Source organism: Entelurus aequoreus, linkage group LG25 (genome assembly GCF_033978785.1).
Source record: "Entelurus aequoreus isolate RoL-2023_Sb linkage group LG25, RoL_Eaeq_v1.1, whole genome shotgun sequence".
Taxonomy (NCBI): domain Eukaryota; kingdom Metazoa; phylum Chordata; class Actinopteri; order Syngnathiformes; family Syngnathidae; genus Entelurus; species Entelurus aequoreus.
In genome coordinates, this window is record NC_084755.1 from 14809443 (window position 1) to 14822743 (window position 13301).

At 46.7% G+C, this 13301-nt stretch overlaps 1 protein-coding gene across 1 annotated transcript in view; it reads right to left on the reverse strand.

Moving 5' to 3' along the window:
- The window catches only part of triobpb (TRIO and F-actin binding protein b), a 74175-nt gene that overhangs the window by 23233 nt on the left and 37641 nt on the right, over window positions 1-13301 (reverse strand). Inside the window, exon 8 of the mRNA XM_062037282.1 lies at window positions 11620-11725. Coding sequence (XP_061893266.1) covers window positions 11620-11725 — 106 coding nt within the window. The remainder of the gene's footprint in view (window positions 1-11619; window positions 11726-13301) is intronic.

A 13301-nucleotide genomic window follows, 5' to 3' on the forward strand; every position in this document is an offset into this window, starting at 1 on the left:
GAAGATTTTGCAAATTTGGTAAATAATTAACCCAAAAATTTATATTTCGTTGTTTTCTTACTGTACCGAAAATGAACCGAACCGTGACCTCTAAACTGAGGTACGTACCAAACCGAAATTTTTGTGTACCGTTACACCCTTACTAACAAGTCAACTCCACAACTTCCCGAAACCAGAAATGGTGGAAGGTTAGGCCTGGGGCTAGCAACCCATAAAAACTTCTTGCTACAGAAACATTGACGAAAACCAAAAAATCCAAAAGTCTTGGAAAGGAAGTCTCTTCGGTTACACAAACCAAAGAGAAAATGACGATGCACTCGAAAAACCGTAAGGAGTCGGTGCATCCGATTCTTCAGACCCCTAGACACTTCACCAACATCGCAACATGGAACGTCAGGACCATGTATGCAGGAGGAAAGACAGCAGTTATAGCGGAAGAGATGAGGAGATACAGAATATCTCTCCTGGGTCTGTGCGAAACCAGATGGCTCCAGTCGGGGCAGGTTAAACTGGCCAGTGGTGAGTCCATATTATATTCAGGGCACCCAGAAGACTCTGCACCACATACAGAGGGTGTAGGGTTCATGCTATCCAAAGAGGCTCAGAGGGCCCTCATCAGTTGGGAACCCATCAACTCAAGGATCATTACTGCAAAATTACATACCACGCATAAGAAAATAAACCTTCAAGTAGTACAATGCTATGCCCCTACCAACGATGCAGAGGACGAAACGAAGGACAACTTTTACAATCTTCTATACCACATTCTTCAGACAAAGAAAAGAAAGGACATCATGGTCTTAATGGGGGACATGAATGCGAAAATAGGAGGAAATAACAATGGCTATAAGCTGATAATGGGAACGTAAGGGCTTGGAACCATGAATGTAAACGGAGTAGGTTAAAGTCCGTCCTCTGCGCTGGATGGACGCTTTTCTGCTTGCTCTCGCTTGCTCTCGCTTCTGCTTGCATTTTTTGCTACTATCTGCTGCTATTTTCTTACACAAAGAGCAACAGCTCTTGGATACTTACCAAACCAGTGGGACTATATTTTCTTTTAGATAACAGAGGCATTTTTCAATATTTTTACGACGTCCTCAACACTACGCGAGGAGGCCTACCATTCAAGATAAGCCTGAGCCCGAGCCTGTGCTACAGTGCTAAAGGTAATCAGCATAAGATGCCTCCTTTCTCTACGGAAGATTACCACAAACTGCTAAAGAAGATTTTACTGTTGGAAATAAAAATGAATCGGTTGGAAGTGAATTTAGAAGTGAATGGACAATGTGGCTACAACACCACTCTAGCACTCCTGTCGACTGAAAACACTGGACAGCACCATGCTACAACCCAGCTAACTAGCAACAATGAAGCTACGAAGAAACGGGAGGTCCCTGTAGAGGGTAATAAATCTACCAGTGAAAATCCTCCCTGGAACACACTTGGTGCAAAGCCAAAGAGAAGACCACCTCCCTGCGACAAGGGAGAATGGATATCTGGCAGGACCCAGCGCCCCGATATCTCTGATCTGACCGGCTGGCCTGCGCTACCATCTTCAGCCAGGCATACTGCGTCATCAACTCCACTGCCACGTAGGACACAGCAGCGGACAGCTGAGAAGAGGAGAACTACCAATAAACCTCCCCAGCAAGCAAGTGTCCAACTAAAGAACAGGTTTGCCCCACTGTTGATGGACAATGGATCCCCCTCTGATTGCCTGAATAACCCACCATCACCACGCAGAAGGGTAAGACCTGCTAACTTTACACCACAGAGAAAGCTAACGAGAGCTCCTGAAAATCTGATTGTGGGGGACTTTTCTGTAAAAGATATGAAAAGCAATAATAACACCAAAGTACTCTGCTTTCCGAAGGATATGGTATCTGACATGGAAAAAAGAATCCTGGAAATTGTCGCTGCACACCCAAATGTGAAAAATATCATCCTGCACATTGGTTTTAATGACATTGTAAAACAACAATCAAGAGAGCTGAAAGAGCACTTCAATAAACTCTTTGAAACAGTCAGCGCTGTGAATGCTGACGTTTTTATCAGTGGTCCTCTACCCCCAATCAGGAGAGGAGCTGAGAGATTCAGTAGACTTTACTCGCTGAATGAGTGGCTATCAAGTGCACTTCTTGCTCGTTCAATGCATTTTATTGACAATTTTAGCTTTTTCTGGGACCGCAGGCATCTTTTTAAGGCAGACGGACTTTGCCTGAATAAGATGGGAGTAAAGCTATTCATGAACAACATGTTTCACTTCCTGCATCTTGCATCTATCATCACTGCCAAGGACAAGAGACAAGAGGAGCCACCGAGGAAGGAAGACACAACACAGCCTATCAGGAACGTCGAAGGAGGACCGCCACTGCAAAAGGAGAACGTCGACCATGAGATACACCAGAGCAAAGAGGAGAGGTGTCTATCCTCCTCTACCGCCCCTCCCTCCATTCTGAATGCATGTGAAGATCCCTCCCCCACATCCCCCAAGCCATCCACGTCTCCATCTTTCTCCCTCCCTCAAGTAGACCTTTCTCCCCCCTTCTCCCCCTTGGAGTTCCGGGAGCTACCCCCACTCACGCCCCACCCTACTCAGATTTTTACCCCCCTAGATCATCGCTCACCTCCACCACCCCCTCCACGAAGGCGTGCTCCACAACCCCCCAGCCATACTTCACCTTTCTCACGCCAACCCCTTACACGCCCTCAACGTCCACCTTCAGTAGTTCGTCCCAGCTCTGACGCTGCTCACTCCCCCTCCCCCTTACGGCAAACCCCGCCTCGCCCTGACAGCAGTCCTGAATATTTCTGATACAGAAAAGGGTTCAGCAGTAGACCACATTATCAGCTGGGCCCAAGGTTGCCTACATCAAATCATGGCACCTTCTACATCCCTGTTGTGACTACCAAGAGAGTAAACATTGGGAAACTTAGCCACCCTGCTAACCTAAACAATCTCATTCCTATTATCTCCAAATCAAAGCCAACATCGAAGCCTGTCAATAACACCATCAGGATGGGTCTGCTCAATGTCAGGTCTCTGAATAGCAAATCATTTTTAGTCAATGATTTTATTAGCACTTCTAAACTTGACTTTATGTTTTTAACTGAAACATGGCTGGAACAAAATAACAGTGCAAGCATTCTGATCGAGACAGCACCCCCCAACTATAACTTCATTGATATATGTAGATCGGGGAAAAGAGGTGGAGGGGTTGCTGCTATATTTAAAAATATGTTTCAGGGGAAACAGATGTCACTCGGTGAGTTTACATCATTTGAATACCTGTGTGCTGTGTTGAAATGCTCTCCCAAAATTCTCTTGTTAATTATCTACAGGCCACCTAAATATTCCACAAATTTTTTTGATGATTTTACTGAACTATTGTCTAGCATCTCCACTGACTTTGACTGCCTGGTTATAACTGGTGATTTTAATTTTCATATTGACGATTTAAATGACAAGGGCGCAAAAGAACTTTTTACTATTTTAGACACATTTGAACTGTCTCAACATGTGAAAGAGGCTACACATTATAAGGGACACACCCTGGACCTGATTATCACAAAAGGTCTCAATGTTTCTGATGTTCTTGTGATTGATCCTTCATTGTCTGATCATTTCTGTGTTTTCTTTAATATTTCTGTAATTCCGGACACACAAACAGAATCAAAGAATGTCAAAAAGCGGTACATAAATGAACATGCTAATGTCCTCTTTAAAAACGCCATCTCCTCACTACCACCTCTAAACCCATGTCATGCTGATGATCTTGTAAGCAACTTTAATTCCAAAATTGTGAATATCATAGATATCATTGCACCTGTTACAGTTAAAACGATTTCTGGCAAGCAAAAGGCACCCTGGAGAAAATCTGCTGCTGTAACAGCCCAGAGAAGAGAGTGCAGGAAGGCTGAACGAATCTGGCGGAATACAAAACTTCATATTCACCATGACATCTATAAAGAGAGCCTCCAGGCCTACAATTTAGTCTTAAAAAGTGCTAGAGAAACATTCTTCTCCAATATCATAAACAGCAACACAAATAAGGCCAAAACCCTATTCACAATCGTTGACAGACTGACTAAACCCCCAACACAAATACCAGCCGAACTCCATTCCACGCAGAAATGCAATGACTTTGCATTCTTTTATACTGATAAAATTGAAGGCATCAGACGCACCATCAATATCTCAAGTAAAAAAGTTGGATCACCACCCCATTTAGGCAAAAGTAACACAGCAATGATGGCAAGCTTTAATGCCATAGACTCTAAAACTCTAGTGGAAACGGTGACAGCTCTAAAGTCATCCACCTGCTGCCTTGATGTTTTACCTACCAACTTCTTTAAGAATGTTTTTGACTGCCTATCAACAGACATCTTGCAAATAGTTAATAATTCTATTAAATCGGGCAATTTCCCGAAGGCTTTCAAAACTGCAGTCATTAAACCTCTTCTAAAAAAGCAGAGCCTAGATGCCTCTGTTATCAACAACTACAGACCAATTTCAAATCTACCATTCATAAGTAAAATAATTGAGAAAGTTGTCCTCCAACAACTAAATCACTTCTTGGCTTCTACTGGCTGCCACAACAACTTCCAGTCAGGATTTCGACCTCTTCATAGCACAGAGACGGCCCTTCTTAAAGTTATAAATGACATCCGTCTAAACACAGACTCTGGCAAAACTTCAGTATTAATGCTTTTGGACCTCAGTGCTGCATTTGACACTGTCGACCACTCAATACTTTTGGACAGGTTGGAAAACTGGGTGGGGATCTCAGGCACAGTCTTAAGCTGGTTCAAGTCATATCTACAAGATAGGAACTATTTTGTTTCCATTGGTGACTTTGTATCAGAACCAATCAACGTAACGTGTGGAGTCCCCCAAGGTTCAATCTTGGGGCCGACTTTATTTAACATCTATATGCTCCCACTAGGACAAATCATGCAAAATAATAACATTGACCATCATTGCTATGCCGATGACACCCAAATCTATGTAGCGCTATCACCAAATGACTATCGCCCCATAGATCTTCTGTGCCAGTGCATTGAGCAAGTCAAACACTGGATGTGCCAAAATTTCCTACAACTAAATGAAGATAAAACTGAGATAATTGTTTTTGGTGCTAAAAAAGAAAGGTTTAAAGTCATCCAACACCTTCAATCACTGTCCCTGAAAACCTCAAATAAAGCCAGAAATCTTGGGGTTATTTTAGATTCTGATTTACATTTCGACAGTCACATCAAATCAGTAACAAAATCGGCCTACTATCACCTCAAAAATGTAAAAAGACTTAGAGGGCTCATGTCAGCTCAAGACTTAGAAAAACTTGTACATGCCTTTATTACCAGTAGGCTAGACTATTGTAATGGTCTCCTTGCAGGCCTTCCCAAAAAAACTGTCAGGCAGCTACAGCTTGTTCAGAACGCTGCTGCTAGAGTTCTAACAAAGACCAAAAAATGTGAGCACATTACACCAATTCTTAAATCCTTACATTGGCTCCCTGTACATCAGAGAATAGATTTCAAAATCCTCCTGCTCACATATAAATCACTACATGGTCTAGGGCCCAAGTATATCACTGATATGCTCCCACTATATAAGCCCTCTAGATCACTAAGATCTTCTGAGACCAATCTGTTAGCGGTTCCAAGAGTAAACTCAAATCAAGGGAGATCATCATTCAGTCACTATGCAACACATAGCTGGAATAAACTTCCTGAAGATGTCAGACTCTCCCCAACTCTCACTACTTTTAAAACTAGACTGAAGACTTTTATGTTCACCTTAGCTTTCAGCTAAATCTTTTAATCTTTTAACTTTTAACGTCTGCACTGTTTTTATTTTTATTGTCTGCATTTTAATTTTGCTTTTATTTTCTTTCATTTCACTTTGTTGTCTGTGAAGCACTTTGAGTCTGCCTTGTGTATGAAAAGCGCTATACAAATAAAGTTGCCTTGCCTTGCCTTGCCTAGGTTTGCTACAGCATGTGCAGACAACAGCTTGGTTATTGGAGGTTCCATTTTCCCACACAAGGACATCCACAAAGCAACATGGGTTTCTGCCAACCACACAGTGAAAACCAGATTGATCACATCTGCATTAGCTGGAAATTCAGGGGCTCACTGCTTAATGTCAGAGCGAGAAGAGGAGCTGACGCTGCATCTGACCACCACCTAGTCACAGCAAGGTTCCATTTGAAATTGAAATGCATGAAACAAAGAGGAGGGAGGATCAAATTCAACATACAGCAGTTCCAAGATACTTTGGAACTATACCAAGTCACATTACACAACCGGTTTCAAGCACTACAGGACCAGACAACACAAGCACCAGGAACTGTAGAAGGGATTTGGGAAGATTTGAAGACCACATAGAAGGAGACCTGTGCAGAAGTGGTAGGGAGAAAAAAGTCCACAAACAAACCTTGGCTATACACAGAAACCCACAAGAAAGTGAGTGAGAGAAGGGAGAAAAAGGGAGTAGTTAACAGATGCAGAACTAGAGCAGGAAAGGCAGCAGCACAAAGAGAATATGAAGTAGCAAACAAGGGTGTGAAGAAGAGTGTCAGAAGGGACAAAAAGATGTACATCGAGGATTTAGCACAGCAAGCAGAGGAAGCAGCAGGAAAGAATAATCTGAAAGAACTCTAACCACAAAGATGCTCACCGGCAAATTTAAACACGCCCAAATGCATATTAAAGACACAAATGGTACACTCTTCACAACCAAGGAAGATCAACTCCAGAGATGGACTGATTATTTTCAAGACCTACTCAACAGAGAGCCCCCTCAACTGACTGCAGATATTCCACCAGCTCCAATCATGCTTGAAATTAACCGTGTCGACCGTGAGACACTGTGGAAGCTGATGGCACACTATGGCATCCCACCGAAGCTCATTAACATCATCAAGAGCACCTACCAAGGGATGCGATGTCGTGTCCTAGATGACGGATGACCATCGGAGGCCTTCGAGGTCCTGACTGGGGTGCAGCAAGGATGTCTGCTCTCGCCCTTCCTTTTCCTCCTCTGTATTGACTGGACCATGAACCAAACAACCAATAACAGCAAAACCGGCATACAGTGGAGCCTTACCGAACAACTGGAGGACCTAGACTTTGCAGACGATCTAGCTCTCCTGGCTCACACCCAACAACAGATGCAGGACAAATCACAGAAACTAGGAAGAGCCGCTGCATTTGTTGGGCTTAAGATCAATTCACAAAAAACAAAGGTCATGCGTATCAATAACAAGAACAATACAACAATAACAATGGACCATAATCAATTAGAAGAGGTAGTCAGTTTTACATACTTGGGGAGCATAATCAGTATAGATGGAGGGGCAGATGAAGATGTCAAATCCAGAATAGGGAAAGCAAGAACATCATTCACCATACTAAACAAAATCTGGAGAGCAAAAAACATTTCTCTCAAAACCAAACTGAAAATCTTTAACTCAAATGTCAAATCCATCCTGCTGTACGGATCAGAAACATGGAAAACCACCAATAGCATACTCACTCAACTACAGACATTCATAAACCATTGCCTCCGTCGGGTCCTAGGAGTCTACTGGCCAGACACCATCACCAATGCCAACCTGTGGGAACTCACCAAACAAGAACCAGTGGAACTGCAAATCAGGAGAAGGAAGTGGAGCTGGATAGACCACACACTCAGAAAACCCAATAAATCAATCACCAAACAGGCACTAACATGGAACCCACAGGGAAAAAGAAACATAGGGAGACCAAGAACAACCTGGAGAAGAAGCACGGAAAAGGAGATGAGGGCTGAGCGGCTGTCATGGCAACAACTCGACCGAAGGGCACAAGACCGGAATGGGTGGAAGGCTTTCGTCAACGGCGTATGTTCCTCAGGGAATACTAAGGCCTAAGTAATACAATCGACTGCATATCCCACATTTCTCATCTGATTTGAACCGTTCCAAAATCCACACACTCGGCTCACCCTGGACATTCAAGCCAGCATGTTTACCGGTTCCGAAAATTCCCTGATTACCCACAATTACCAGGTTCTTTCCCTTATTGAAAATGAACGGACAAAATACAAACCCCTCCATATACCACATTTCTCAAACGATTCGAACCGTTTCAACATCCACACACTCCACTCACCCTGGACATTCAAGCATTTCAGTTGCGCTCACATGTATCGGTGGTTCGCACACATAGGGCATTCACACACAATTCCTAACGGAATTGCAAATTCTAGTTTGTATTCATATGATCCTAGGAGCTATGTTGTCCGGGGGCTTTATGCCCCCTGGTAAGGTCTCCCAAGACAAACTGGTCCTAGGTGAGGGATCAGACAAAGAGCAGCTCGAAGACCTCCATGAAAAATAAAAGCAAAGGACCCAGATTTCCCTCGCCCAGACGCGGGTCACCGGGGCCCCCCTCTGGAGCCAGGCCCGGAGGTGGGGCACGATGGCGAGCGCGGTGGCCGGGCCTGTCCCCATGGGGACCGGCCGGGCACAGCCCGAAGAGGCAACGTGGGTCCCCCCTCCAATGGGCTCACCACCCATAGCAGGGGTCATAGAGGTCGGGTGCGATGTAAGCTGGGCGGAAGCCGAAGGCAGGGCACTTGGCGGTCCGATCCTCGGCTACAGAAGCTAGCTCTTGGGACGTGGAACGTCACCTCGCTGGGGGGGGAAGGAGCCTGAGCTAGTGCGCGAGGTGGAGAAATTCCGGCTAGATATAGTCGGGCTCACTTCAACGCACAGCAAGGGCTCTGGAACCAGTTCTCTCGAGAGGGGCTGGACGCTCTTCCACTCTGGCGTTGCCGGCAGTGAGAGGCGACGGGCTGGGGTGGCGATTCTTGTTGCCCCCCCGGCTCAGAGCCTGCACGTCGGAGTTCAACCCGGTGGACGAGAGGGTAGCTTCCCTCCGCCTTCGGGTGGGGGACGGGTCCTGACTGTGGTTTGCGCTTACGCGCCAAGCCGCAGCTCAGAGTACCCACCCTTTTTGGATTCACTCGAGGGAGTACTTGAGAGTGCTCCCCCGGGTGATTCCCTCGTTCTACTGGGGGACTTCAATGCTCATGTTGGCAGCGACATTGAAACCTGGAGAGGCGTGATTGGGAAGAATGGCCGCCCGGATCTGAACCCGAGCGGTGTTTTGTTATTGGACTTTTGTCCCCGTCACAAATTGTCCATAACGAACACCATGTTCAAACATAAGGGTGTCCATATGTGCACTTGGCACCAGGACACCCTAGGCCACAGTTCCACGATCGACTTTGTAGTTGTGTCATCGGATTTGCGGCCTCATGTTTTGGACACTCGGGTGAAGAGAGGGCCGGAGCTTTCTACCGATCACCACCTGTTGGTGAGTTGGCTGCGATGGTGGGGAAGGATGCCGGACAGACCTGGCAGGCCCAAACGCATTGTGAGGGTTTGCTGGGAACATCTGGCAGAGTCTCCTGTCAGAGAGAGTTTCAATTCCCACCTCCGGAAGAACTTTGAACATGTCACGAGGGAGGTGCTGGAAATTGAGTCCGAGTGGACCATGTTCCGCGCCTCTATTGTCGAGGCGGCTGATTGGAGCTGTGGCCGCAAGGTAGTTGGTGCCTGTCGTGGCGGTAATCCTAGAGCCCGTTGGTGGACACCGAGGGATGCCGTCAAGCTGAAGAAGGAGTCCTATCGGGTTATTTTGGCTCATAGGACTCCTGAGGCAGCAGACAGGTACCGACAGGCCAAGCGGTGTGCGGCTTCAGCGGTCGCGGAGGCAAAAACTCGGACATGGGAGGAGTTCGGGGAAGCCATGGAAAACGACTTCCGGACGGCTTCGAAGCGATTTTGGACCACCAGCCGCCGCCTCAGGAAGGGGAAGCAGTGCACTATCAACACCGTGTATGGTGAGGATGGTGTTCTGCTGACCTCGACTGCGGATGTTGTGGATCGGTGGAGGGAATACTTCGAAGACCTCCTCAATCCCACCAACACGTCTTCCTATGAGGAAGCAGTGCCTGGGGAATCTGTGGTGGGCTCTCCTATTTCTGGGGCTGAGGTTGCTGAGGTAGTTAAAAAGCTCCTCGGTGGCAAGGCCCCGGGGGTGGATGAGAACCGCCCGGAGTTCCTTAAGGCTCTGGATGCTGTGGGGCTGTCTTGGTTGACAAGACTCTGCAGCATCGCGTGGACATCGGGGGCGGTACCTCTGGATTGGCAGACCGGGGTGGTGGTTCCTCTCTTTAAGAAGGGGAACCGGAGGGTGTGTTCTAACTATCGTGGGATCACACTCCTCAGCCTTCCCGGTAAGGTCTATTCAGGTGTACTGGAGAGGAGGCTACGCCGGATAGTTAAACCTCGGATTCAGGAGGAACAGTGTGGTTTTCGTCCTGGTCGTGGCACTGTCGACCAGCTCTATACTCTCGGCAGAGTGTGCATGGGAGTTTGCCCAACCAGTCTACATGTGTTTTGTGGACTTGGAGAAGGCATTCGACCGTGTCCTTCGGGAAGTCCTGTGGGGAGTGCTCAGAGAGTATGGGGTATCGGACTGTCTGATTGTGGCGGTCCGCTCCCTGTATGATCAGTGCCAGAGCTTGGTCCGCATTGCCGGCAGTAAGTCGGACACGTTTCCAGTGAGGGTTGGACTCCGCCAAGGCTGCCCTTTGTCACTGATTCTGGTCATAACTTTTATGGACGGAATTTCTAGGCGCAGTCGAGGCGTTGAGGGGATCCAGTTTGGTGGCTACAGGATTAGGTCTCTGCTTTTTGCAGATGATGTGGTCCTGATGGCTTCATCTGGCCAGGATCTTCAGCTCTCGCTGGATCGGTTCGCAGCCGAGTGTGAAGCGAATGGGATGAGAATCAGCACCTCCAAGTCAGAGTCCATGGTTCTCGCCCGGAAAAGGGTGGAGTGCCATCTCCGGGTTGCGGAGGAGACCCTGCCCCAAGTGGAGGAGTTCAAGTACCTCAGAGTCTTGTTCACAAGTGAGAGAAGAGTGGATCGTGAGATCGACAGGCGGATCGGTGCGGCGTCTTCAGTAATGCGGACGCTGTATTGATTCGTTGTGGTGAAGAAGGAGCTGAGCTGGAAGGCAAAGCTCTCAATTTACCGGTCGATCTACGTTCCCATCCTCACCTATGGTCATGAGCTTTGGGTAATGACCAAAAGAACAAGATCACGGGTACAAGCTGCCGAAATGAGTTTCCTCCGCCGAGTGGCGGGGCTCTCCCTTAGAGATAGGGTGAGAAGCTCTGCCATCCGGGGGGAGCTCAAAGTAAAGCCGCTGCTCCTCCACATCGAGAGGAGCCAGATGAGGTGGTACGGACATCTGGTCAGGATGCCACCCGAACGCCTCCCTAGGGAGGTGTTTAGGGCACGTCCGACCGGTAGGAGGCCACGGGGAAGACCCAGGACACGTTGGGAAGACTATGTCTCCCGGCTGGCCTGGGAACGCCTCGGATCCCCCGGGAGGAGCTGGACGAAGTGGCTGGGGAGAGGGAAGTCTGGGCTTAACTGCTTAGGCTGCTGCCCCTGCGACCCGACCTCGGATAAGCGGAAGAAGATGGATGGATGGATGGATATTCATATTTATTTCAAGAAAGGATTTCTTCACACAGACAAACTTTAACTTACTGTTGTTGGTCTCGTAAAGTCTTTGGGTCGCCACTGCTTAGCCTCTTGACCTTTTCCACCTCGCTCTCCAGCTCCTCTTTGTGTTTCTTCCTCAGCACCTCCATCACTAAAACAAGAACGGCCATATGACATTCTTGGAAGGAAGCGGCGTTGATCGAGACCTTGTGACGGCATACAACAAATAGAAATGCATGTAATACATATGCGAGCGAATAGAGTCTTTTAAGCTGCTGTTTTAAAGGCCTACTGAAAGCCACTACTACCGACCACGCAGTTTGATAGTTTATATATCAATGATGAAATCTTAACATTGCAACACATGCCAATACGGCCGGGTTAACTTATAAAGTGACATTTTAAAATTCCCGGGAAATATCCGGCTGAAACATCGCGGTATGATGACGTATGCGTGTGACGAAGTCTGAGTAACGGAAGTTATGGTACCCCGTAGAATCCTATACAAAAAGCTCTGTTTTCATTTCATAATTCCACAATATTCTGGACATCTTTTGCAATTTGTTTAATGAACAATGAAGGCTGCAAAGAAGACAGTTGTAGGTGGGATCGGTGTATTAGCAGCGGACTACAGCAACACATCCAGGAGGACTTTGTTGGAGCGCTAGCCGCGCTAGCCGCGCTAGCCGCCGACCTCACCTTGACTTCCTACGTCTCCGGGCCGCCAAACGCATCGGGTGAAGTCCTTCGTCCTTCTGCCGATCGCTGGAACGCAGGTGAGCACGGGTGTTGATGAGCAAATGAGGGCTGGCTGGCGTAGGTGGAGAGCTAATGTTTTTAGCATAGCTCTGTGCAGTCCGGATGCTAAGTTAGCTTCAATGGCGTCGTTAGCACAGCATTGTTAACCTTCGCCAGCCTGGAAAGCATTAACCGTGTATTTACATGTCCACGGTTTAATAGTATTGTTGATTTTCTATCTATACTTCCAGTCAGGGGTTTATTTCTTTTGTTTCTATATGCAGTTAAAGCAAGATGCTATCACGTTAGCTCGTAGCTAAAGCATTTCGCAGATGTATTGTCGTGGAGATAAAAGGCACTGAATGTCCATTTCGCGTTCTCGACTCTCATTTTCAAGAGGATATAGTATCCGAGGTGGTTTAAAATACAAATCTGTGATCTACAATAGAAAAAGGAGAGTGTGGAATCCAATGAGCCAGCTTGTACCTAAGTTACGGTCAGAGCGAAAAAAGATACGTCCATCGCTGCCTCTCAAGTCATTCACTGTAACGTTCCTCATCTACGAATCTTTCATCCTCGCTCAAATTAATGGGGTAATCATCACTTTCTCGGTCCGAATCTCTCTCACTCCATTGTAAACAATGGGGAATTGTGAGGAATACTAGCTCCTGTGACGTCACGCTACTTCCGGTACAGGCAAGGCTTTTTTTTATCAGCGAGCAAAAGTTGCGAACTTTATCGTCGATTTTCTCTACTAAATCCTTTCAGCAAAAATATGGCCATATCGCGAAATGATCAAGTATGACACATAGAATGGATCTGCTATTCCCGTTTAAATAAATAAATAAAATGTCAGTAGGCCTTTAAGTTAACGATGAGATCCGATTCCAAGTTGTGAGTCGTTTTTTTATGCACATGCAATTGTCCACTCTGCATGTGCACACCACCCGACTGACAACTGGAATAGAAAATGAGTGATTTAAAAGAAA